We start from the raw sequence: 26262 nt of genomic DNA on the forward strand, positions 1-26262 counted from the left end.
TTGTACAACTGACTAGTTATCCCTCTTTCCCCTTTCTATGAAGCAAGAGAAGGGGTGGACTACAGTTATTTTCATACAGCTGTTCTTTTGAATGATTTTAAAGGGAAATGTCAGAAAATGTGAGACTAAGTTTAGGTAGCTAGGATTTTGTTGTCAAATAGTTTGGTGAAGGTCATTTTACTGTACAGTTACAGTTGATATACACTGTATGTTACATAATAAATATTGCACTAAGCGCACAGTATTTTAATTTATAGGGTTTGGTCTGAGCAATGTCGTCCTCTTGTGGCACCTTTCAATGACAACAGTCGATGTTATGTTTGAATCAGATGGCGTGTCAAGTGGAGATGAGAGTGAGAATAATTGGATTACAGTGGAAAATGCAAAAGTAAATAAAATAAGTAAATTGCTAGTGGACTCGAGTAAATCCAAGCGTAGTTATGACAATTTTTAGGTCGGAGTAAAGGTTTTGGATCGACGTTGTTACCTGGGAGATCCGATTGAAGTCTATAGAAATTGTGGTTTGAGGTGGCGTCGATGAGAGTAACGAGAGGTGCGCACTTTCTTTGTGGTGTGTATCTTTGGAACGGAAGGAGCGTGCTCCGCGCCTCAAGAAGATATCGGATTGGAATGTGACGTGTGTGGCTTTTCGAAGCCGAGCGCATATCAAGGGTGTTATCTCTGGGGTGGCACTAGAAGTGAAATCAAAGGATATATGTGAAGAATTGGATCAAGTGGTTGGTGCACACCGACTGACCCGCGTAGTAGAAGGCGCGAATAAGCCCACTCCATCCATTCTATAGTTAAAAAAATGTATATATATATGAAGTCTCTTCTCTCTTCACCTGTGTATTTTGATTTTATGTGATACCCTGTGAGAGCCTTCATGCCCAAAACCCACGCAGTGTGACAAATGCAAAATATTTGGTCACGTGTATGTAGATGAGCGGGGTATCGTATGCCAGCTGAGCCACATTTTTATTTTACCTTTATTTAACTAGGCAAATCAGCGAAGAACAAATTCGTATTTACAATGACGGCCTTCCCCGGCCAAACCCTAACACGCTGGGCCAATTGTGCGGCACACTATGGGACTCCCAATTACGGCTGGTTGGGATACAGCCTGGAATCAAACCAGGGACTGTAGTGACGCCTCTAGCACTGCGATGCATTTCCTTAGACCACTGCGCCACTCGGGAAGCTTCTGTAATTGCGTTGGTGAACATGCACCCGAATTTCTGAAGTGTCCTGTTAGGGTGAAGGAGACTGAGGCGGTAAGAATATGGACTGTCCAGCATGTCCTATCCGGAGGCGGTGAGAAGAGTGGAAGAACTTTGGAAGAACTAGTGGAAGGACTTTTATCTTTTTTTTTTTTTTTTACAGCAGAGGCATTACAAGGAATGCTGTCGATGAATGCTCCATCTTCACATGCACCCGAGCCTGTTTATGGATGGGATTTGAACTGTGACTGAAGGAGTGAGATGTTTTAAAAAAAATTGTATAGCCTCGTGTTCCCACCCCATCCCGCAATTAAATATATTTTGTTTCAATACCCGGTGCAGTAGATGGCGGCAATTGACCTACACCAATAGGTGTATTCTGCCAAACAACCTTAAAAAGAAGAAGAAGAATATGACAGCGCAGCGGTTGTTATGGAGAAGCATTTCCCCGGAGGGCTGGAGAAACATTGGAGAGCTGGCGTTGGGGACAGAAAGCAGCTGATCGGTTTCAGACGGGCTGAGAACACGAGCTCGCGCTTCTGTCAGACTGAATGAACTCCATAGGTAAGCAACATGCTTTGTTTTTCATCGCCAATACATTTGAAAGTCGACATTTGAGCTACGCAAAGCAAACTTTTACCGCGACTGAATGAGGTTAGGTAAGTGAGTTGTGTTAGCAGCCTAGCGATACCTTGGTTTCCTAATTAATTTGCATGGAAGGCATTACAAAATGGCAATGACGCACAGGTTGGCCACGGAGAGCGAGCGGTATGTTTGATGTAGCAGGTCGTTTATGATAAGCGATGTAGAAACGTTTGCCGATGACCAAATTTAATTTAGTACGTCAGCTAACCAGCTGCATAGTTTTATGTGACTGGAGGATTAGATTTAGACTTTTGGCTGAACTAGATAGCTAGCTACCTAGCTACTTACTGCGTGTAGTGTAACCTGGCACCTAGCATGCTAGTCTCTTACCTGTAGCGTGCTAATTAAATCTGCTAACATCTACACACTGTGAAACATATTATTCATAATGATTCTGCTTGCTTACTATTCAAAGTTTGTAATGTATTGGTCAGTCATCAGACATTTCCTGTTATTTTAGGAGGATAACTTGTTACATGATTGTAGACAGTTGTTAACATGTTCTATTCATGCAACAAGTTACTTAAAGCATTTTTCAGTAGGCTAGCACTGCAAGACTGTTGTTTTGCCAGGTACCAAGTAAATAAGCATAGATAGATGTATACATTTTAATGCCTTACTTTAGAATTGAAATTCAAGTCTTATTGCATTTATGTATCTTGTCCATGCGTTCTTTTCCAGGTCTGACTGTATTAAGTTTTGGTGCATTATATTTGTGTGTGTCAAGGACCAACAGGATATCAGGCCTAGAATTAATGTTATAAAATGAAAATGACAATCGCACTTTGCACCTTATGTTGGCTGTCCCTACACTTAATGTCCGTGCAGCAAACATTTATGATACTGGTCATAGTGGTTCCTATTTCCCTGGATTTGCATAAGTTAGCATTTGATTTTGTTTTCATGAAGAAAGTCTATTGAAAGAGAGGAAGCGGGTCACATTTCTTATTGTACTTTAGAGAGATCTGGCAGAGGTAGAGGTTACACCTACTGCATGAACTTGAGTAGTGCACGCTGCTGCACTCACATGTGTACACTATCAAAGATTCTGGAGATTAACACAATAGTTTAGGCCACATTGCAACATGGTACACACACTGGCCTACGTAAACTTCTGCTCTGTGGCTGACTGGTTTTTGGTTGACTTTAAATCTTGCTAACTCTTTTGAAAGAGGATCTTGCCACTTTAAGGTTGTTATGTTGTCTGAACAATACAGATTTCATACAGCAAGGAGAGAGAACCATACGTCTTATCCAACCATATGATAAACAATACTAGCTCCGCTTTTCTCTGCCTATCGATGTAGACCTAACTGCTGGGGACAATGTTCAGTTTTCAGAGGAGCCATATAGCCTTCACAAATCTGGCTGTCACTTATCCATCTCTAACTACTGTATAGCCTAATGATAAGACAGTGAGACGGTTGGGCTGATAAGCCTTGAAGGAGTTCATAACTACTGCACCCTGACTTTGACATTTCCTCTTATTTTTTTGCCACCTACTGAACGAAACCCATTAACATATTGCCTTTGGGTTTGTCTCCCTCCTGCCTTCCCATTCCTCTTTACCTCCATCACTGTCTTTCCTCCACATCCTCTTGCCTTAATTTCCCTCTGCTCTCCCGTCTGTCTTCCTCCGCCTGTCTTCCCCTGTAGCCTCAGAAGGCTGAGTGATTGTGTCTAACATGGCTAAAGGTCACTCCAGTCCACAACATGACAGGACTTCTGAAGTGTCATGTGTTAGTTGCTCATTAAATCATTTTAAAGCTGGGGATGGGGGGGAGGCCTTTCGGAAAATTGACCAGGAGATTAGACAACTGGGCAGTAGTTCAGGTGGCAGGATCATTCCAGAACACCATTGATTCAGCATTGTTAGCCTATATAAAAGCCAGGGATACAATGTACATGGGGTTGGTTCTTCCTGTCCTCTGATGGGACAGGAATACTATTTAGGCCCAATCTAAATCTAGCCAACATGTATGGTCAACTACCACTACCAATTGATATGTTGCTGGATTTATCATTATCGCCTATAAGGCTGCTTTAATCAGATTTCAAACCCATTTTTAGATAAAATTTGTCTCCCTAACCAATACTTAGGCCTGTTTGTTACTAGGCCTATGTGGAACACAGGTTCACAGTAATCCCTGTTTTTGGCCTATAAAGTCCCTTTGAATACCTTACTCTATAGGCCTTACTCTATAGGCCTTACTCTGTAACTCATGTATGCACAAATGTGTAAGTCATTTGCTTTTTCTCTTGGGGACTAAACCACAGAAAACAAATATTTTTGTGTGAGTATTCATAGTGAGGGCCAGTCACTGAGGGATTTGTTCCACAGAACCACCGGCCCTCCCTGTCCAGGCTGAGTCATTGACAAGGTAGCTCATGTTAAGTTCCAAGCATTCACCGACCAAACTCAAAGTACACTGATGATACATGAAGAATGCAGATGAGCAAACTAGGCCACCCAGAAGCCTATAAGCTGGTAGTGTGTACTACTGAGGTAGAGAGGAGATTCAGCAACACATGGAGGACAATGGAATCAAATAAAAAGCTTCTTTATTTAAAAAAAGTAGAACCAACGCCTCCAGGGTTTTTTTCCACTCCTGCCGGTGATGCCCAACCTGACGCATTCCTATACTAACTTGAATACTTACTGGTTAGGGAGTGACATGTCAAACTTTCAGTAGGCCTACCTAGTGGCACCCATTTTTAAAAGGTATGATAAACTGTCATCTGCTTGCTGCCAGAATACTTTTTTTTTTTTACTATCTGGAAGTATGCCTGGTTGCATTCATGAACTGAGATACAGATACAGTGGGGCAAAAAAGTATTTAGTCAGCCACCAATTGTGCAAGTTCTCCCACTTAAAAAGATGAGGCCTGTCATTTTCATCATAGGTACACTTCAACTATGACAGACAAAATTAGAAAAAAAATCCAGAAAATCACATTATAGGATTTTGTTATGAATTTATTTGCAAATTATGGTGGAAAATAAGTATTTGGTCAATAACAAAAGTTTATCTCAATACTTTGTTATATACCCTTTGTTGGCAATGACAGAGGTCGAACGTTTTCTGTATGTCTTGACAAGGTTTTCACACACTGTTGCTGGTATTTTGGCCCATTCCTCCATGCAGATCTCCTCTAGAGCAGTGATGTTTTGGGGCTGTTGCTGGGCAACACGGACTTTCAACTCCCTCCAAAGATTTTCTATGGGGTTGAGATCTGGAGACTGGCTAGGCCACTCCAGGACCTTGAAATGCTTCTTACGAAGCCACTCCTTCGTTGCCCGGGCGGTGTGTTTGGGATCATTGTCATGCTGAAAGACCCAGCCACGTTTCATCTTCAATGCCCTTGCTGATAGAAGGAGGTTTTCATTCAAAATCTCACGATACATTGCCCCATTCATTCTTTCCTTTACACAGATCAGTCGTCCTGGTCCCTTTGCAGAAAAACAGCCCCAAAGCATGATGTTTCCACCCCCATGCTTCACAGTAGGTATGGTGTTATTTGGATGCAACTCAGCATTCTTTGTCCTCCAAACACGACGAGTTGAGTTTTTACCAAAAAGTTATATTTTGGTTTCATCTGACCATATGACATTCTCCCAATCTTCTTCTGGATCATCCAAATGCTCTCTAGCAAACTTCAGACGGGCATGGACATGTACTGGCTTAAGCAGGGGGACACGTCTGGCGCTGCAGGATTTGAGTCCCTGGCGGCGTAGTGTGTTACTGATGGTAGGCTTTGTTACTTTGGTCCCAGCTCTCTGCAGGTCATTCACTAGGTCCCCCCGTGTGGTTCTGGGATTTTTGCTCACCGTTCTTGTGATCATTTTGACCCCACGGGGTGAGATCTTGCGTGGAGCCCCAGATCGAGGGAGATTATCAGTGGTCTTGTATGTCTTCCATTTCCTAATAATTGCTCCCACAGTTGATTTCTTCAAACCAAGCTGCTTACCTATTGCAGATTCAGTCTTCCCAGCCTGGTGCAGGTCTACAATTTTGTTTCTGGTGTCCTTTGACAGCTCTTTGGTCTTGGCCATAGTGGAGTTTGGAGTGTGACTATTTGAGGTTGTGGACAGGTGTCTTTTATACTGATAACAAGTTCAAACAGGTGCCATTAATACAGGTAACGAGTGGAGGACAGAGGAGCCTCTTAAAGAAGAAGTTACAGGTCTGTGAGAGCCAGAAATCTTGCTTGTTTGTAGGTGACCAAATACATATTTTCCACCATAATTTGCAAATAAATTCATAACAAAATCCTACAATGTGATTTTCTGGATTTTTTTTTCTCTCTAATTTTGTCTGTCATAGTTGAAGTGTACCTATGATGAAAATTACAGGCCTCTCATCTTTAAGTGGGAGAACTTGCACAATTGGTGGCTGACTAAATACTTTTTTGCCCCACTGTAATGATAAGAGGTGAAGGGGTTTATCTCCATGTTGATTGACAGCATTACTGGGAGAACTGTCAGCCAAAGACCGTGAGATTAGGCAGGAAGGGGAAGTTAGCGGTTTTTTGATTTAGGCCAACATAACGTGCAAAGATGTAGACATGCAGACACATGCACTTCTGTCAGGCTCACACAGATCAGTATTCACTCTGCAATTGAACAGGCTCATGACTTTCAGCAGTACAGAGGGGCACAAAGATGGGTGATGACACGCATGCATAGAAAGTTATTAAATCCCTGGTTCACATGGTGTGTGTTCCTAGTGCGAACAGCAAACACAGTAAACCGGTTTTATGAACAAGGTTGTGGGATTGAGGACAAACACATGGACATGAAGACCAGTAGTTCTCATGTCTACATCACTGTTTTCAATGCAAAAAGTTGATTTAAAATATAGGCATACAACTGGTGTGGTGCTGTATTTTGTAAACGCTGATTGCGGTTTTATTTCGGTGGCATTGTGGTTTGTTTTTAAATTGTTTACAGTGCTTTCTTCTGCTCCTGAAGTAAAGTCCCTAAAGGGATTGTGGGGGACATGGCCTCTCTCCATTCCTCTTCCAAATCTCCTTAAGTGTCTGTAAAGGATGAGTCTTCTCTCTCTGTGTTCACTGTGGTGGGGAAGTAGGCCTTGAAGGGTTACGCTACTTAATGCTCACTGATTACAAACTGTTCTGTGGTGTGTGGACACTAGACCGCCACAGTTGACTGGTTTACCATGGTGATTTAGCCTATAGCCTGTTAGCCTATGCGTCAGCAGCTGGTTTGTGTGTGTATACGGCTGCTTAGTCAGTCTGTAGGTGCTGTTGAAGGAAGAACAAGTAGGTAGGAAGCAGTTCAGTTCTCTGGGGGGGGAGAGAATACCAGTATGCTGTGTGTTTCATGTGCCCTGACGGGGACACTTTATTAGAGTGTGAGGGTGAGTAAACATTCTGAATCCAAGGAAATCCTTACACTGTGGTCTGGGAGCTGACAATGGCCAGGTCATCCTAAATATAGTTTGTGGCCACAGTGACAAAAGTGTCCCTAAAGCAAGTCTACTTATTATGAAGTGTCTTGCCATCTGCAGAGGAGGGTGTCAGGAACAGCTTGTCTTCATACTGCCAGATCTTTGATGTATTGTCCTCGTCCACCCCTCAGGTAGACCTCAGTTTGGAGTTGTTTCCCTGGTCCTGACAGATCTTTGATGTATTGTCCTCGTCCACCCCTCAGGTAGGCCTCAGTTTGGAGTTGTTTCCCTGGTCCTGCCAGATCTTTGATGTATTGTCCTCGTCCACCCCTCAGGTAGGCCTCAGTTTGGAGTTGTTTCCCTGGTCCTGACAGATCTTTGATGTATTGTCCTCGTCCACCCCTCAAGTAGACCTCAGTTTGGAGTTGTTTCCCTGGTCCTGCCAGATCTTTGATGTATTGTCCTCGTCCACCCCTCAGGTAGACCTCAGTTTGGAGTTGTTTCCCTGGTCCTGACAGATCTTTGATGTATTGTCCTCGTCCACCCCTCAGGTAGGCCTCAGTTTGGAGTTGTTTCCCTGGTCCTGCCAGATCTTTGATGTATTGTCCTCGTCCACCCCTCAGGTAGACCTCAGTGTGGAGTTGTTTCCCTGGTCCTGACAGATCTTTGATGTATTGTCCTCGTCCACCCCTCAGGTAGACCTCAGTTTGGAGTTGTTTCCCTGGTCCTGCCAGATCTTTGATGTATTGTCCTCGTCCACCCCTCAGGTAGACCTCAGTTTGGAGTTGTTTCCCTGGTCCTGCCAGATCTTTGATGTATTGTCCTCGTCCACCCCTCAGGTAGGCCTCAGTGTGGAGTTGTTTCCCTGGTCCTGCCAGATCTTTGATGTATTGTCCTCATCCACCCCTCAGGTAGGCCTCAGTTTGGAGTTGTTTCCCTGGTCCTGCCAGATCTTTGATGTATTGTCCTCGTCCACCCCTCAGGTAGACCTCAGTTTGGAGTTGTTTCCCTGGTCCTGACAGATCTTTGATGTATTGTCCTCATCCACCCCTCCGGTAGACCTCAGTTTGGAGTTGTTTCCCTGGTCCTGCCAGATCTTTGATGTATTGTCCTCGTCCACCCCTCAGGTAGGCCTCAGTGTGGAGTTGTTTCCCTGGTCCTGCCAGATCTTTGATGTATTGTCCTCGTCCACCCCTCAGGTAGACCTCAGTTTGGAGTTGTTTCCCTGGTCCTGCCTGCTATCTCGGTCTCCCTGAGTGCGTCTAGTTGACCTTCCTCTCAGCGACTCACAGGCCAGGCTAAATAATGGATGAGGTGCCTGGAAAGAGCGGCTGGCGTGTATGGCCGGGACGATACCAGTATCGCGATACGAGTTAGTATCGTGGCAAGGAAACAAAAAAACAAAGCTGATTTAACGTCTTTAGGAGAACAGCCCTAATATTGGAAACAAACATCATTATGTTGTCATCCAGAGTCACATGTATTTATTTTCTAAACTACAGCACAAAATGTTACATACAGCATGTTATTAAAGGGACAATGAGTGAGGTCTGCTTCTCAACACCAGTCATCACTACACTAGCAGTCTACCATATTCACATAACACCAGTCATCAGTACACTAGCAGTCTACCATATTCACATAACACCAGTCATCAGTACACTAGCAGTCTACCATATTCACATAACACCAGTCATCAGTACACTAGCAGTCTACCATATTCACATAACACCAGTCATCACTACACTAGCAGTCTACCATATTCACATAACACCAGTCATCATTATGTTGTCATCCAGAGTCACATGTATTTATTTTCTAAACTACAGCACAATATGTTACATACAGCATGTTATTAAAGGGACAATGATTGAGGTCTGCTTCATGTTTACATTTTTGCCACTGAAAACTATTGTGATACTGGTATCATCACATCTCTACTACTTCATTAATTTAATCTGTTATACTGTGTGTGTGAAATTAGTTATGGTTTAGGTTCAGTTTCGAGGCAATTATCAACTGGGCAGGGCACCTTCAACTGTCGAGAGGAGCAGGCCCTACCAGTCGGGGCATAGCAGGGGAAAACCATTCAAAAAATGACATGTCCTCCTAATACAGAAAATATTGCGAAACAGGTGTGAGATGCTACATACCTGGATAAACAGGGAGGACAGCCAGAAGGGCCACTGTTAGCCTAGCACTTAGCACCCAAACAAGTGTCAAGTACTACAACCCAACTAATTACCACCCTACAACATCCCTCCCTGATCCGTCCTCTCACACTAACCAACCACAGAGCGTGCTGTGCTGAAGCCGAGGTGGTGCTGCGCAGGGCAGGCAGGGTGTGTCAATCATTAATGAATGGCGTCCCATCTCTGGTTTCCTCAGGCAGGGAAAGAGAGTGGGACTGGTTCAAGATTGTGTACATTACGGTAACAGTGAACTCTCTCTGTCTCCAGGTGTCAGGGGAGGGAGGTAGAATGTTATGTATTCTCAGCAGCACAATGGATCCTTGAGACGCCTTGATGCCGGACTCTTCCTGGTTTCTGAAGCACCACCTGCACTGGCCTATTACAGGACTAGAAGACTGACAAGTGATCCAATCCCATGCAGCCCCCACCTCTGACCAACCTCTGCCCTTCCATTCTCTCGTACTATTGCACTCTGAATTAAGGTTCTGTGCAGTATTAGTTCAAATGTCTTTATTTAAAAAATGTTTTTACCTCATTGATATTGTTTTTCTTTTTTTTTTTTATTATTTCGTTTTTTTTAATATACAGGGATCTGACGATACAATACTTAGGCGCCGATATGTATGGTGTTTCTCATGATTATTGTGATTTGATACTGATTTTTATTGGCATTTGATGTTCCAAACATATTGCTCACCACATGTCGGCTGCAGAGAGTCTAGAGAAAGCATGATAAAATGAGTTTTGATCATTCATGGAAATAAGTGCTGTGAACATGTTGGCTCATTATTTAAGAAGATGGAGAACCAGTTATAGGATGACGAGTGCTAGCTAACGCTTCCTAGCAAGAAAAATACATTACAAATCGAAAGTAGCGATTTATAATGGAACTATATCGATTTATAATCTTTTTTTTAGCGGCGATATGGATTTAAGGACTGAAATATGGTTCAAAGTTATTTTTCTTCACTTTCTACTGCTAAAATCCAGAACCAGATCAGACCAGTGAAACAGGACAACAGAGGGGGGAGGGGGTGGGCATTGGTGTGGCATGGCGGAGCACGGCGAGCTGCTCGGTGAGATGGCCACGATTGGGCGTCTGAGCGCCACGGAGCGCTTGAAGCATGCCCAGAAGCGGCGCGCCCAGCAGCTAAAAGGCTGGGCCCAGATGGACAAGGACATGGCCCGCAGCGCGGGTAAGGCCGGCCAGAAAAGCAACAAGAAGGGGCGCACGCGCAGGGTGGTCTTCCCCAACAACATCACTCTGCTGGAGGCTGCAGCCCGCAATGACCTGGAGGAGGGTGAGTCAGTCAGCACACCACTATGGGACGGTTTCAGAAACTCATTTTAAGCCTAGTCTTGGGTTAAAAAAGCATGCTCAATGGAGAATCTCTTCATTAAAAGTGCTTTTAAATCCAGGATTAGGTTTAGGATAATCCATGTCTGGGAAACGGGCCATATAGGTTTTATTCTACCAAAGGAATTCCCACTACCCCTTAGAAAAGCCTGTAGTTAACACTCACTGTTGTTTTTCATGGCTGCTGTTCTTCAAAGTAACATGAATAGTGGCAGGGCAGTTGCACAGCACGACCGCTCTATAAACACAAGTTACACAAGAAATCATTCATGCATATTGTACGTGAGACGCATCATACTTTTAGGCTTATCAGAACGGGCGTTTGGTTTCAATGGTGCTATTGTTAGCACACCTGATTATGGCTAATTATAGCGGAAACTTAACCTCTGCTCTTGCAATGCAATCAAAAGTTTATCTGAAATGTATACAACAGGTGGGTCAAATCCTGCATTCTGATTGGTTAAAACCACATTCCAGACAATTTCTATTTGACAAGTTACCAGCGCCTAAAGCTATGACTCTGTAACACATTAGTGTTCCATTTCACTGTGAAATCCACTGTCTCATCAGCCCAGCCAGAGACAGACAATTCCTAAAAGTTGATCTCCACTGTAAAACTCATCTAGACATTATTTCCTATTTTTTTAAGACATGTATATTGTGTGGATTGTTTATTGTTAGATGTTACTGCACTGTTGGCGCTAGGAGCACAAGCATTTCCCTACACCCGCAATAACATCTGCTAAATATGTGTATGCGACCAATACAATTTGATTTGAAGACTAGTATTTGGTTTCCAACAGCAGAGATTTGCATAAACCTTGCTGTCTCTCGACTTGGTCCAATATCCTCCAAACACCGGCTTCTCGGGCAATATCACTTAACTAAGATTCATAGTGTGACTTACTGGAGTTCTAGTGAATAATGGCCATGTGTTTCTCTGCAGTGAGGGAGCTGCTGAACGGTGGAGTCAGTCCAGATCTGTACAACGAGGACGGACTCACTGCCCTTCACCAGGTACACATGCGCTCGCGCACACACAGTCCGACGTCTGCCCGCTTGGTCACCCTGTGTGTGTTTTTTATGTTTAGTGTGGTTCTCAACACTGTAAGTACTGTCTGTCTGTGGGGTGTCGATCTAAAAATCACAGTTTATGTAAACACTGTAGAATGTTTTCACACTGCTTCTAGAGCTAGACATATAACTGCTGCTCTGCTTTGGGCTGGCTCTTACATTCCTAGACTGTTGGGAAGGATAGATTGTGACCCCCTCCCCCCCCCCCTTCAAAGCTCTACTGTGATGTTTGGAAACGTCTACCAACAAGAAAAGACACTGCTCTCCTTAGAAGTAAAACACACACCCTACATGTACATGTTAGCCCCCCCACACACACACACACACACACACACACTGTAAATGTGTTAGAGTGGCACTAGAGAGCACAGTGCTCTCTTTATAGTCATGAAGTATTTCTCCCCTCCAGAAAAAATGTAATGTGTTTACTTAGTAAAAGGCTGGAAGCCTGGACCTGTGCAAATTCAGTTTACTCTGCAGTTGACTGTAAACCCGTGTGTGTGTTATGCCTGTTGTGTGTGTGTGTGTTATGCCCGTTGTGTGTGTGTGTGTGTGTTATGCCCGTTGTGTGTGTGATGCCCGTTGTGTGTCTGTCTGCGTTCCCCCTGCAGTGCTGCATTGATGACTTTGTGGAGCTGGTACAGTGTCTGTTGGATGCCGGGGCCAGTGTGAACGCCTGTGACAGTGAGCTGTGGACGCCACTTCACGCTGCTGCCACCTGTGGACACACAGACCTGGTGCAGCTCCTCGTGCAGTCGTGAGTCACATAAACACCTCAACACGACACACTAATCTACACAGTTACAATGTACTGTGCAGAATGCGGAGGGCTTTAAAATGTACAAATAGTTTTGACCCATTCCTCTGGGTGAAGTTCAACAACTTCTTCCCTTTCTTCAGACACTATTGTAGAGTTCAGACATCCTTATCATTTCCAAGTAGGCTGTGATAACGATGTGTGTGCTTCTGGTGTAACGTTCTCCTTGTCTGTGTGTAGTGGAGCAGAGCTGCTGGCTGTCAACGCTGATGGCAACATGCCCTATGACCTTTGTGAGGACGAGGCCACTCTGGAGCTGCTAGAGATGGTCATGGCAGAGCAGGGTCAGTAGGGAGACTAAAAACCAACCTGATTTTTCTCCCCAGACTCATCCTCTCTTTACATTTCTAACCATACACTCACCCTCTCACCATGGCTACAGCCCTTAGCCACAACCCTGTAACCATAGCTACAGTTGAAGTTGGACATTTACATACACCTTAACCAAATACATTAAAACTTAGTTTTTTCACAATTTCTGACATTTAATCCTAGTAAAAATTCCATGTCTTAGGCCAGTTAGGATCTCCATTTATTTCAGCTTGAGTATTTGGTAGCATTGCCTTTAAAAAAAAATTTTTTTATTTTTTTAACAGTATTTTTATTGGAATTTTACCATTTTCACCCATATTAAGAGATACAACAGAGACAAAGCACACAGAAAGCTTCTCTCACCCCATCACCATCATTGCGTCTCTCAATACATACATTTTAAACAAACTTACAAACAGAAATTAAACAAAAAAGCTCAGTTTAAACCAAGAGGTTAGGTTCCACACATGGAACGTACAGTGTAGTTCTAAAATACATACATCCCCGTCATTCTACGAGAATCCTTGCAGCATAATAGCTGATACCTCAGGTTCTAGGTAATTTAGATAAGGTTCCCATACTTTGTAGAACTGGTCTGTTTTAGAATGCAATGTACATGTCAGATATTCCAGAGGCACCCATTCAAATAGTATCTTATGCCAATATTTAATAGAAGGAACCTTATCACTAATCCACTGTAAAAGGATGTTTTTCCTCGCTGCGAAGGTAAGGATGTTGTAAAGCCTCCTTTTACCCACAGAAGTAACCTGCCTACTAGGGAGACCTAACAGTAAAGAAACTGGGTCCAATTCTAGATCAACCCCTAGGATCTTTTCAATTTCTTGCAGAACACCAGACCAGTATCTTTGTATTTTGGTACATGACCATAAACAATGTGTTAGGGTGCCTGTATCAGTTTTGCATTTAAGACACTGAGGGGAAGAGGAGGTGGGGCTAAAAGCATGTCTGCGATTTGGGGATATGCAATCTGTGTATTATTCTTAATTGGATTGCTCTAGTACGATTACATATAGATATTGTTTTTGCATATCTCCAAATGTCCTCCCACATCTCTTCGTCAATAGTAACAGACAATTCTTTCTCCCACATTTGTTTCACCCTCTGTGTGTTGACAGCAGAAAGGGACCTTAAAGTATCATAAAACAGACTTACAGACATTTTCCTTTGTGGGAAAAAAAAGCATTCTTTCAATGACAGACACATCAGGGTTACCAATTAAGGTGGTGCTCTTCAGGATATAATGTCTTACTTGTAGGAAGCGGAAAAAGTCCTGCTTTGGGAGTCGATATTTCTCGACCATCTGCTCAAATGACAACAAAATCTTATCAACAAATAAGTCATTTAGCCTGCGTATGCCCTTATTAAGCCAAGAGTTAAAGCCGGCATCCAGCAATCCTGGACTGAAATCTGGATTGTTAAGAATTGGGGTAAGAGCAGAGGTTAGTTTGGACCTTCCCAGGAAGCGTTGAACTGACCTCCATACTTTGAGTGTGTTAAGTGTAACGGGATTATTGCAGTGATCTTCTACAGACTTGAAACTTCTGAAAAATAAAAGATCCTGTAAGGGGTATTTTGAAAGAGAAGTCTCAATGTCTAACCAAATAGAGGAGTCATCATTTGTGATCCAGTCAGAAATATAACAAAGGTGGGCACACCATTGATAGAACCTGATATTGGGCAGGTCCAAGCCGCCCATAGAACTTGGCAGCTGCAATATTGCCATCTTAAGTCTTGGTTTGCGTTTACTCCATATAAAGGAACTTAGCCATCCATTTACATCCTTTATTACCTTATTGGAGAGTAATACTGGGATCATTTGGATTGGGTAAAGTAGTCTAGGTAAAATGTTAATTTTCAAGAGGGATATTCTACCCAACCAAGAAATCGGGAGAGAGTTCCAGCGCTCCAGATCCTGTCTTATTGTATCAAACAAGGGAACAAAATTGGCTTTGTACATTTGCTGGAATTTAGGAGTTACAAATATACCCAGATACATGAAACCTGAGGGAGACCATTTAAAAGGGAAGGGGGGAGAAGTATTAGGTACAGAGTGCAGGCTACCAAGTGGCATAGCCTCTGACTTAGTTAGGTTAATCTTGTAGCCTGAGAATTCGCTGAATAAATTCAATAATATTAATAAGAGCTATAATTGAAGTCTCGGGACTAGAGATGAATATCAGGACATCATCAGCATACAAGCTTATTTTATGGTGAACATCACCAATGAGCAGCCCCTGTATAGCAGGCGTTATCCTGATGGCCTCAGCCAGTGGTTCCATAACGAGTGCAAAGAGGAGGGGGGATAAAGGACAGCCCTGTCTGGTACCTCTGTGTATAGAGAAGTTATTTGACCGTAGCCCATTACTAAGGACAGCAGCCTGAGGATCATCATATAAAACTTTCACCCATTTTATAAAGTTGTCGCCCAGACCAAATTTATTTAGAGCAAATAATAGGTAAGACCACTCCACACGATCAAATGCTTTCTCAGCATCTAGGGAGAGCACCAGACCATCCACAGCACTTTGTTGGTAAGCTTGAATTACATTAAGAAGCCGCCTGACATTGTTGCATGACTTACGGCCCTTAATGAAGCCAGTTTGGTCTCCTTTCACAATTAATGGCAGTGAGTCCTCTAATCTTGTGGCTAGAATTTTAGAAAGCAATTTTCTATCCACATTCAGAAGGGAAATTGGTCTGTACGAGGAACAAGACTCTGGACATTTTCCCTTTTTGAGAATAAGTGAAATGTTGGCTTCTCTCAGCGTTTGAGGGAGTTGGTCATTTGAAAATGAGTGATTAAACATATCACGCAATGGCTCAAGGATCAGGCCATGGAACTCTTTATAGAACTCACTACAAAACCCGTCTGGTCCTGGGGCCTTACCATTTTGCAGATTCTTAATTGCGAACATTATCTCTTCCTTGGTAATAGGGGCATTAAGGAGGGACCGCTGCTCTTCGGAGATAGTAGGGAGCTCAATCTTACAAAATAAGTTCTCCATTAATTTGGGTGCATCATTTGGCAGTTCTGAGGCATAAAGATTTGTATAAAATTTCTTAAATGAGTCACTTATCAATTTATTTTCATATAAATGATTACCATCAGAGTCAGTAATAGTAGCAATTGACTGAGAGTCAGCTCTCTTTTTAGCTAGGTATGCCAAGTACTTTCCTGGCTTATCGCCATGTTCATATAGCTTTTGCCTCACAAATCTCATTTTCTTTTCAGCGTCCTGTGTTAGGAGAGAGTCTAACGCTGATCTAATGACTGATATTTCCTTTAATAGGGCAGGAGTGGGCGTTTTAATGTAGTCCTTCTCTTTAGTTCCTAATTCACCCTCTAACATTTTTTGCTTTTCACGCTTTTTCCATCTCTTAGTAGCTGTGTATGACATAATCAGACCCCTGGCATACGCTTTACAGGTTTCCCAAAGGAGCGAGGGGTTATCTGTTGATTGAGAGTTAATAGAGAAAAATGCTTTAAACTCTGTAATGAAATATGTGAATGTATGGTCTTTAAAAATGGTTGTGTTCAACCTCCAATGTCTTGACCGATTGAATGCCCCGTTGAGTTTTATGTCCAGGATCACCTCAGCATGATCAGATATGACTATGCTTCCTATCCTAGCGGATAGAACAGACTGCAGAGACGTCCTGGGCACAAAAAAATAATCTATTCTAGTCTGACATCCATGAGGTGCAGAGAAAAAAGTGAACTCTGTTGGAGGGATGAAAAGCTCTCCAGACATCCGCATACCCCAGATCATCACAAATAGCTTTAAGTAACTTAGCTTGAGGAGAGAGTGAAGCTATACCGCTGGGGAACCTATCAATAAGGGGGTTCAACAAGCAGTTAAAATCTCCTCCAACGACTGCAGTGTCCGAGTTTAATTCTGAAAAGTCTAGAAAAACCTTAGTGAGGAAATCAGAGGGGTGAGCAGGGGGGGAAGTAAATATTCATTATAGAAATGTTATGCCCTTGTAAAGTACCATTAATTATAACAAAGCGACCAAATGTATCTTTCACACAATTCAAGACCTTAAGTGGTAAGTTATTTTTCACCAGAATTGCTACCCCTCTACTTCTGGATGTAAATGATGAGAAAAACACATGACCAAACCCCCCTTGTTGTAATTTCAGGTGCTCCTTATCATCCAAATGAGTTTCTTGCAACAGGGCAATATCAATATTTTCTTTTTTCAAAAAAGATAGTACCTTCTTCCTCTTAATGGGGTTATGGCTCCCTCTAATGTTCCATGTACATACACGCTGTCCGTTACCTGCCATTGTATCTTGACCATTCAATATCCAGACTGGATCCCACTGTAAAAGTGGGGTGGTACCTTTTTCCATGTGTTGAACTCTCTTCCATCTCACTGAGCATAAACAAACGATATGAACCCTGAACTCGAACTATACTAAACCCAAAAATTAAACATGTAAAGATCCAAAAGGGGGTTTTCCCACTAGCTAACATGCAGGGGATTTCAACTCTCCAATGTAGACTCTTAAGTCTGCATCGCCGCTCCATAGCCTCATCCTTTATATGTATGGAAAAGAAAATCAATAGGAGAATATTGAGGCTCTTCCACCTAAAACCAAACCTGGGCACCAATATGGATTCACACATATCTCAGCCTGAGCTATAGCGGCTATTACTTTAGCAAGAAAAATAATAAAGATACGAATATTACTGAGCCGAAGTACGTGAGGACTCACGTCACTGTTTCATGATCAGATTGAACCAAAAATAAACAAAGTTATCCAATGCTGCTGAGGTGCAGCTTAAAAGTTATTTACCCGAGAGAGTCAATAAACGCAGCAGCCTCTTCAGGTGTGTAGAGCTTTTTAGGTGATCCGTTGACCATAATCTTCAATGTGGCCGGGTACAACAGTGCGTAGTCCATCTTCATTCTCCTGAGTCGAGCCTTCGCCTCATCAAACGCTTTGCGTCTTCGTACAACCGCCGTGGAATAATCATTGAAGAATAAAACCCTGGGACTTTTACGTTGACTACCATCAGAGCCGATGTTTCTAGCCGCATCCATGACGCGCTGCTTGTCGGTGAAGTTGTGGAACTTTATAATCACCGGCCGTGGGCGCTGATTGGGACCGGGTATCGGTGCTTGAGAGCGATGGGCTCTGTCCAGCTTCACACGGCCAGCCTTAGTGTCCATTTGTAGGTAGCCAGGGATCCATTCCTCAAAGAATTTTACTGAACGTGTCCCTTCAGAATTTTCCGGGAGTCCCACAACACGAATATTGCATCTGCGTCCTCGATTATCCAAGTCGTCAATGTGCTCCGCCATTTCGCGCACCTGTTTCTCAAGTGCTTTTAGCTTAGCGTCCATAGATGTAGTTGAAGTTTCCATGCATCAATTCTTCCTTCCGCCTCAACAACACGTTCCACAACCCTCTGTAGTTCAGCTGAATGGCCTGCTATTGCTTCCAAGACCGTTCTTATCTTAGCATCGATCACTTTAGTAATGTTATCAGTCATCTTTTGAATCACCAGGTCCATTGTGCCTGTATCCGCAATGGTGCTAGCCTCGCTAACGTTAGCTAGCTCCTCATGCACATCCACAGGGGTGGGGGTTTTGGTCGATTTCTTAGTAGTTCTGTTGGGCATGTTGTCGGAGATTTTTGCGAAAAAGTCGTCAAGACTCATTATATGGTAACTTATTTAGCCAATTCTACCACTTTTTCAAGCTAGGAGATTAATGTAAAAATATAAATTTACGAATGCCACGAGAGCTCGCTGAAACACCGTGTTCTCTCTACGGCGCCATTTTCATCCCCCCGCCTTTAAATTGTTTAACTTGGGTCAAACATTTTGGGTAGCCTTCCACAAGTTTCCCACAATAAGTTGGGTAAATTTTGGCCCATTCCTCCTGACAGAGCTGGTCAGTTTGTAGGCCTCCTTGCTCGCACATGCTTTTTTCAGTTCTGCCCACACATTTTCTATAGGATTGAGGTCAGGGCTTTGTGATGGCCCCTCCCAAAACCTTGACTCTGTTGTCCTTAAGCCATTTTGCCACAACTTTGGAAATATGCTTGGGGGTCATTGTCCATTTGGAAGACCCATTTGCGACCAAGCTTTAACTTCCTTACTCATGTCTTGAGATGTTGCTTCAATATATCCACATAATTTTCCAACCTCATGATGCCATCTATTTTGTGAAGTGCAGCAGCCTTTTGCTTGCAAGCCTCCCCGTTTGTACAGATGGACGTGGTACCTTCATGCGTTTGGAAATTGCTCCCAAGGATGAACCAGACTTGTGGAGGTCTACAATTATTTTTTCTGAGGTCTTGGCTGATTTTCTTTAGATTTTTCCATGATGTCAAGCAAAGAGGCATGCAGTTTGAAGGTAGGCCTTGAAATACATCCACAGGTACACCAATTAACTCAAATGATGTCAATTAGCCTATCAGAAGCTTCTTAAGCCATGACATAATTTTCTTGAATTTCCCAAGCTGTTTAAAAGCACAGTCAACTTAGTGTATGTAAACTTCTGACTCACTGGAATTGTGATACAGTGAATAATAAGAGAAACAATCTGTCTATAAACAATTGCTGTAAAAATTAGTTGTCATGTACAAAGTAGATGTCCTAACCAACTTGCCAAAACTATAGTTTGTTAACAAGACATTTGTGGAGTGGTTGAAAAATTTTAGTGACTCCAACCTAAGTGTATGTAAACTTCCGACTTCAACTGTACCTGGAAGTTGCAATCCCCTCTACGAGCCTTACTTAAACCCAGTCCATGTCAAATCAACAATGTTCTGTGTGGAAGTGTGGAAGAACTCTGACTTGCTGTGTGTCTGTGCAGGTATAACCCAGGACCGTATAAACCGGTGTCGTGGGGCTAAGGAGATGAATATGCTCACAGATATTCGAGTGCTGGTTCAGAATGGAGCGGACCTGAACGCTCAGGATGACAACGGGGCCACGCTAGTGAGACACTCACATTCAAATAGATGTTTTTTAATTTTTGTATTCTTCCCCTCTAATCAGGGACTGATTTTAGATTTGGGCACCAGGTGGGTACAATTCATTATCAGGTAGAACAGAAAACCAGCGGTACTCTGAACCTCATGGTTTTGGATTTGAATACCCCTGCTGTAACCCTGAAAACATACCTGGCTGGGGAGATTTTCTAGTCTTGTATTATGATCATATCTTCACTTCACCACTGGGATGAAAGGTTGACTAACAATTCCCCTCCAGCTGCACATAGCGGCGGCTAACGGCTACTTGTTGGTGGGGGAGCTGCTACTGGAGCACCGGGCCAAGGTGGAGCAGAAGGACACGGACGGCTGGACACCACTCCACGCCGCCTCCTGCTGGGGACAGGTCAGTATTGTAGCACTCTGAGAACAGGCTAGAACGAAGCCCCTTTTCTCAACGGTCATGTTATACTAAATGGCTGGCTCACTGACCTGAACGTACTGGCGTGTCTGTTTCCCTAGATTCTGATGGTGGAGCAGCTGGTGGCTCATGGGGCCAGTCTCAACACCAAGTCTGTCCTGGAAGAGACGCCGCTGGGTAACAACATCACATGTTTACATTCAAGTCTTTTAGCAGACGCTCTTAACCAGAGAGACTTCAGATAGCTAGGTGGGACAACCACATATCACAGGCAGAGAAAGTACACCTTTCCTCAATAACGTAGCTGTCAGTAGTCAGAGCTAGAAGTGGGGGTCAAGTGCTGGTAATTTAGATGATTTTATTTTTTACATCCTGTAGTTAGACTGTGGGGATGTGATGGGCAATGACACAGAACTCTTGTATAGGTTGACTTATTACCTGTTATCTTGATAGATAATAGTCCTCAAATCAAATGTTATTGGTCACATACACGTTTAGCAGATGTTATTGTTGGTGTAGCGAAATGCTTGTCAATGTCAGAGGCAGACTAAGATACAGTAGATGACCAAGATGGCACACACAGCATCACCATGTATCAACATGTAAGCCTGAATGGGGAAGGATTCGACAGAAATGTCTTCTGCATTTACCCCTCTGAATCAGAGGGGTGCGGGGAGCTGCCTTAATGGATGTCATCGGTGCCCAGGGAGCAGTTGTTGTTGGGGTTAACTGTATGGGGATGACATGTCCTGACTCCGTTGTGTTTTCTGTCTGTGGTAGATGTGTGTGCTGACGAGGAGGTGGGGGTTAACTGTATGGGGAGGACATGTCCTGACTCCGTTGTGTTTTCTGTCTGTGGTAGATGTGTGTGCTGATGAGGAGGTGGGAGTTAACTGTATGGGGAGGACATGTCCTGACTCCGTTGTGTTTTCTGTCTGTGGTAGATGTGTGTGCTGACGAGGAGGTGGGGGTTAACTGTATGGGGAGGACATGTCCTGATTCCGTTGTGTTTTCTGTCTGTGGTAGATGTGTGTGCTGACGAGGAGGTGAGAGTCAAGCTGATGGAGCTGAAGCACAAACACGACGCAATCATGAAGAGTCATGACCGACACAAGGGCACCTTGCAGAGACGAGCCTCCAGCACTGGCAGCAGAGGGTGAGTGGGGAGGGGGGGTTGAACAATAGAGAGGATTAGTTCAAGGTTTAAAGATGGAAGGTTATGAGCAGATGAGGGTTTTGTTAAGACACAGGCAAAGCCTCAGCCTCTTGTCAGTTTGTAGCTGTGTCTACAGTGTCTCTGTCGCCCCCTGTATGAGCAGTAAGGTGGTGCGGCGTGTGAGCGTCAACGAGCGTTCCAGCCTGTACCGGCGGGAGCACCACAAGGAGGCCATGGTGTGGCAGGAGAGAGGCCGGCAGGCCGAGCCGCAGGACGACGACGAGGACAGACAGACGGACAACGAGCTCCACCATCACGTTGCCATGGTGAGTTGTACTGTTACTTCTGTCATAGCAACAACACCAGGACAAACTGCTACCATGTTCAGTCGACATTGAGAATAGAGGATATGATTCAGAGTTGATAGGTGATTGTGTCATATTAACTCTGTTGCTCTGGCTTTCTCAGGCTGCAGGTACCATGTCGAGGCTGGAGAATGAGGAGGGAGCGGAGAGGAAGTCTAGTCTGGGGAACGGTGGGACGCCCCTTGCCCTCTCGGCGTCTGTCCCAGGGGAGCAGTGGAGTAGAGGTCGGATGGACCGTAGTGCCTCCTACCAGCTGAGCCCTGCCTCAGGGTCTGGGGAGGAAAGGGACAACATGACCCTGGAGAAATCCCACCAGACTCTAGCTGACCTGAAACGCCAGCGGGCTGCGGCCAAGCTCAACAAGTACCCCGCCCCACCTCTACTCCCTCCCTCAGAGGAGGAGCCTCCCTCTCCCACCCCTCTGCAGGAGGTGACCCCCTCCCGAGCCGCCCAGGAGACCCCCAGCACAGAGGTGGCCTTTCCCAGCGCTGTGTACTTCACTCCAGCCAGTGGGGACCCGCCCCTGCTCAAACTACGAGCCCCAGAGGAGGACACGTCCAACAACACCAAGGAGCCCTGCTGTGGAATCATGTAGAGACACACAAACACTCCCAAGCCACAATGTAGAGACACACAAACACTCCCAAGCCACAATGTAGAGACACACAAACACTCCCAAGCACCCACTGCCTGACTGGAAATCAGGGGATGTGTAACACTCCTATGTGGCAAACCGATTTCAAGTCAAAACACTACGGTGACCACCAGATATACTTTTAAGGATTCATTGCAGTTTGATTCATTCTAAGCATATTATTTGGTTCCGTCAATGATATGCCGTTGAATGTTTGGTCTTAACTCCATTTTAGTAAATGTAGTAGTACATTTTATCTTCTTGCACAGATTTATTTTAAACCCTCCTTCCTGAGAAATGTCAAACATTTAATATATGAGCACTTAACGTAATGTTCCTCATTGTTCCTCTGAGGGTGTGGCCAGAGGGGTCTATTTGGATCTCAGGAGACCTTATGTGGCCACCTGGTGGCTTTTTAGGCTGTGTGTAGAGACCTACAGATTCCAGTATTACTCTTGCAATAGCACTGAGTACTTTCCTCTTAAGTCCCTTTTTTCATGTGTGTTTGGGGCAGTTCAATAAGAGTTCTCACACAGGATGTATCAAGCACATACTATATGAATTGGTCATCTGACTTCAGTGAGTAAGCTGTGTGTGTGTATTCAAAGCAGAAAAGGGGCAAGAGCAGAATGAACCAAACCTGATTATTATGCTTTTTTTCAAGCTGATAATCGGACCAATGAATGATTTTTCCTACTTATGATTGACTGAACATGATTTGAGATGTGCACTGTAACTTGATGTGCACTGTAACTTGATGTGCACTGTAACTTGATGTGCACTGTAACTTGATGTGCACTGTAACTTGATGTGCACTTTTTGATTGAAGGGAAGCACGGATTATGATCGAGAGTGAGGCGATTTCCTAAAGTGATTGATACAAAAGGGTACATGATAGCATTTATTGATCTGACAGTGCAACCTGAAAGTATTCAGACCCCTTGACTTTTTTCCTAATTTTGTTTCATTACAGCCTTATTCTAGTTTTTTTCCCCCCCTCAATCTACACACAATACCCCATAATGACAAAGCAAATGTATTACAAATTAAAAAAACAGAAATCACTTTTACATAAGTATTCAGACCCTTTACTCTGTACTTTTTTGAAGCACCTTTGGCAGTGATTACAGCTTCGAGTCTTGGGTATGATGCTACAATGTCATGCTTCAACATAAGGATGGTATTTGCCAGGTGTTGAGCAGTGCCTGGTTTCCTCCAGACGTGACGCTTGGCATTCAGGCCAAAAGTTCAATCTTGTTTTCATCAGACCAGAAAATGTTGTTTCTCATGGTCTGAGTCCTTTAAGTGCCTTTTGGCAAACTCCAAGCGGCCTGTCATGTGCCCTTTACTAAGGATTGGCTTCCGTCTGGCCACTCTACCATAAAGGCCAGATTGGCGGAGTGCTGCAGAGCTGGTTGTCCTTCTGGAAGGTTCTCCCATCTCCATAGAGGAACTATGGAGCTCAGTCAGAGTGATCATCAGGTTCTTGGTCACCTCTTTGACCAAGGCCCGTCTCCCCTTGATTGCTCAGTTTGGCAGGGCGGCCAGCACTAGGAAGAGTGTTGGTGGTTCCAAACTTCTTCCATTTAAGAGTGATTGAGCCCACTTCTTGGGGACCTTCAACGCTGTGGAAATGTTTTTGTACCCTTCCCAGATTTGTGCCTTGACACAATCCTGTCTACTGACAATTCATTTGACATCATGGCTTGATTTTTGCTCTGACATGCACTGTCAACTGTGGGACCTTAGACAGCTGTGTGTGCTTTTCCAAGTCATGTCCAATTAATTGAATTTACCACGGGTAAATTTGAAAAACCTGTTTTCGCTTTGTCATTATGGGGTATTGTGTGTAGATTGATGAGGGACAATGTTTACATAAGGCTGTAACAAAATATACAAAGTTAAGGGGTCTGAATTCTTTCCGAATTCACTGTTTGTTTTCCAGACACACCAGTCTGTCTGACGGTACAGAATTGGGATTGTTTTTGAGAACTTTATTTTTCTTGTTGGTTTGAATTTGTATCCCATTTAAGTGTAGACAAGTGCTTATTGCCCTACCTTTCTCCTGATCAGCATTCATCACTGTTATTAAAATGATTAATGAACAAAAAAATCATCTGTTCAAGTGCACTAAGAAAATTGTACATTTTAATAAGTCTAAGATGCAATTTGTTAACAATTTTTATTTATTTTTTCCTAAATGATTGTAAGAGATTCTTATATTTAAATGAAGGTGTTTTTGTCATGATGTTCAATGTTCCTCCTCAGGATGACAACTTTCTCTAGGCATTTCTATTTGAACACTTTCTATACTCTGAATAGTGATGTATGTCGTCCTCAGTGGCTACCGTAGGTTGTCCTTAACCATTCCTTCACAACAAACCTTTCCTTCCTAGAAACCAGGATCTACCTTGTTTTCTATACATTTCTGTCAGGTGTTCTGATGACCCCTTCATTTAATTTAGACAATCTTGTTTAACCTCGTCAGTGTGATGGTTTATCAACAGTAAGTGCCTTCTGTAGCACAGGAGGTTGGTGGCACCTCAATTGGGAGGCACTGGTTCGTGGTAATGGCTGGAGCGGTTTCTATGTGTTTGATGGTATTCCATTCGCTCTGTTCCAGCCATTATTATGAGCCGTTCTCACCTCCGCAGCCTCCACTGTTCTGTAGGGTTGGCGAAGTGAAAAATATACTGAACAAAAATATAAATGCAACATGTAAAGTGTTGGTCCCATGTTTCATAAAAGATTCCAGAAATAAATTATTCCAGAAATGTTCCATATGCAAAAAAAAAGTTTATTTCTCGCTAAATGTTGTGCACAAATTTGTTTACATCGCTGTTAGTGAGCTTTTCTCCTATGCCAAGATAATCCATCCACCTGACAGGTGTGGCATATCAAGAAGCTGATTAAACAGCATGATCATGACATAGGTGCACCTTGTGCTGGGCACATTTAAAGGATGTCTCAAGTTTGTGGGAATGTGCAATTGGCATGTTGACTGCAGAAAATGACCACCAGAGCTGTTGCCAGAGAATTTCATGTTAATTTCTCTACCATAAGCCACCTCCAACGTTATTTTAGAGAACTTGTTAGTACGTCCAACCGGCCATTTTAATTATTATTTTTTTTTATCGTTTTAACCACATTTTTTGTGCTATACAGTGGTTCTTTACATTTACTTTGTTTACAAACATTGGAGTAAAACAAGCTTATATTTTGGGTTCTGATAGGATATGACAGTTGAACTAAGCTCACGGGGCATTTATACATTATATTCTTCAAGAATCAATGGGTACTTATTCATCAGTCCAAAAAATGTATGTAGTAACTAAGGAATGCCTCTAATAGATATACCGTTGAAGTCGGAAGTTTACATACACCTTAGCCAAATACATTTAAACTCAGTTTTTCACAATTCCTTACATTTAATCCAAGTAAAAAAATCTGTTTTAGGTCAGTTAGCATCACCACTTTATTTTAAGAATGTGAAATGTCAGAATAATAGTAGAGAGAATTATTTATTTCAGCTTTTTCTTTTATCACATTCCCAGTGGGACAGAAGTTGACACACTCAATTAGTATTTGGTAGCATTGCCTTAAAATCGTTTAACTTGGGTCAAACATTTCGGGTACCTTCCACAAGCTTCTGACAATAAGTTGGGTGAATTTTGGCCCATTACTCC

At 43.3% G+C, this 26262-nt stretch overlaps 1 protein-coding gene across 2 annotated transcripts; it reads left to right on the forward strand.

The window, feature by feature from the left end:
• Positions 1 to 1195: 1195 nt before the first annotated feature.
• On the forward strand, positions 1196 to 24689 carry LOC110535311 (protein phosphatase 1 regulatory subunit 16A). 2 transcript variants are annotated; one of them, XM_036934945.2, is made up of 11 exons: positions 1196 to 1784; positions 9735 to 10768; positions 11771 to 11841; positions 12510 to 12655; positions 12896 to 12999; positions 19883 to 20007; positions 20281 to 20406; positions 20523 to 20598; positions 21448 to 21577; positions 21741 to 21903; positions 22046 to 24689. In XM_036934945.2, exons 2-11 carry the CDS (start codon positions 10519 to 10521, stop codon positions 22535 to 22537), a joined length of 1683 nt encoding a protein of 560 aa, XP_036790840.1. In that variant the 5' UTR covers positions 1196 to 1784; positions 9735 to 10518; the 3' UTR covers positions 22538 to 24689. The 2 variants fall into 2 exon arrangements, with proteins under 2 accessions (XP_036790840.1, XP_090045615.1); XM_090189489.1 differs by lacking the exons at positions 21448 to 21577; positions 21741 to 21903; positions 22046 to 24689 and adding an exon at positions 21202 to 21386.
• The last annotated feature ends 1573 nt before the right edge of the window (positions 24690 to 26262 follow it).

The sequence above is a fragment of the Oncorhynchus mykiss genome, chromosome 11 (genome assembly GCF_057628025.1).
Source record: "Oncorhynchus mykiss isolate SJ-2025 chromosome 11, ASM5762802v1, whole genome shotgun sequence".
Taxonomy (NCBI): Eukaryota; Metazoa; Chordata; class Actinopteri; order Salmoniformes; family Salmonidae; genus Oncorhynchus; species Oncorhynchus mykiss.

What these genes read in the sequence shown, in the direction of transcription:
- LOC110535311 (XM_036934945.2), top strand. Translation starts at nt 10,519, where the DNA reads ATGGCGGAGCACGGCGAGCTGCTCGGTGAGATGGCCACGATTGGGCGT. An exon ending in GACTCACTGCCCTTCACCAG is followed by an intron (nt 11,842 to 12,509) that starts GTACACATGCGC and finishes TTCCCCCTGCAG; the next exon opens with TGCTGCATTGATGACTTTGT. An exon ending in TCCAGCACTGGCAGCAGAGG is followed by an intron (nt 21,578 to 21,740) that starts GTGAGTGGGGAG and finishes CTGTATGAGCAG; the next exon opens with TAAGGTGGTGCGGCGTGTGA.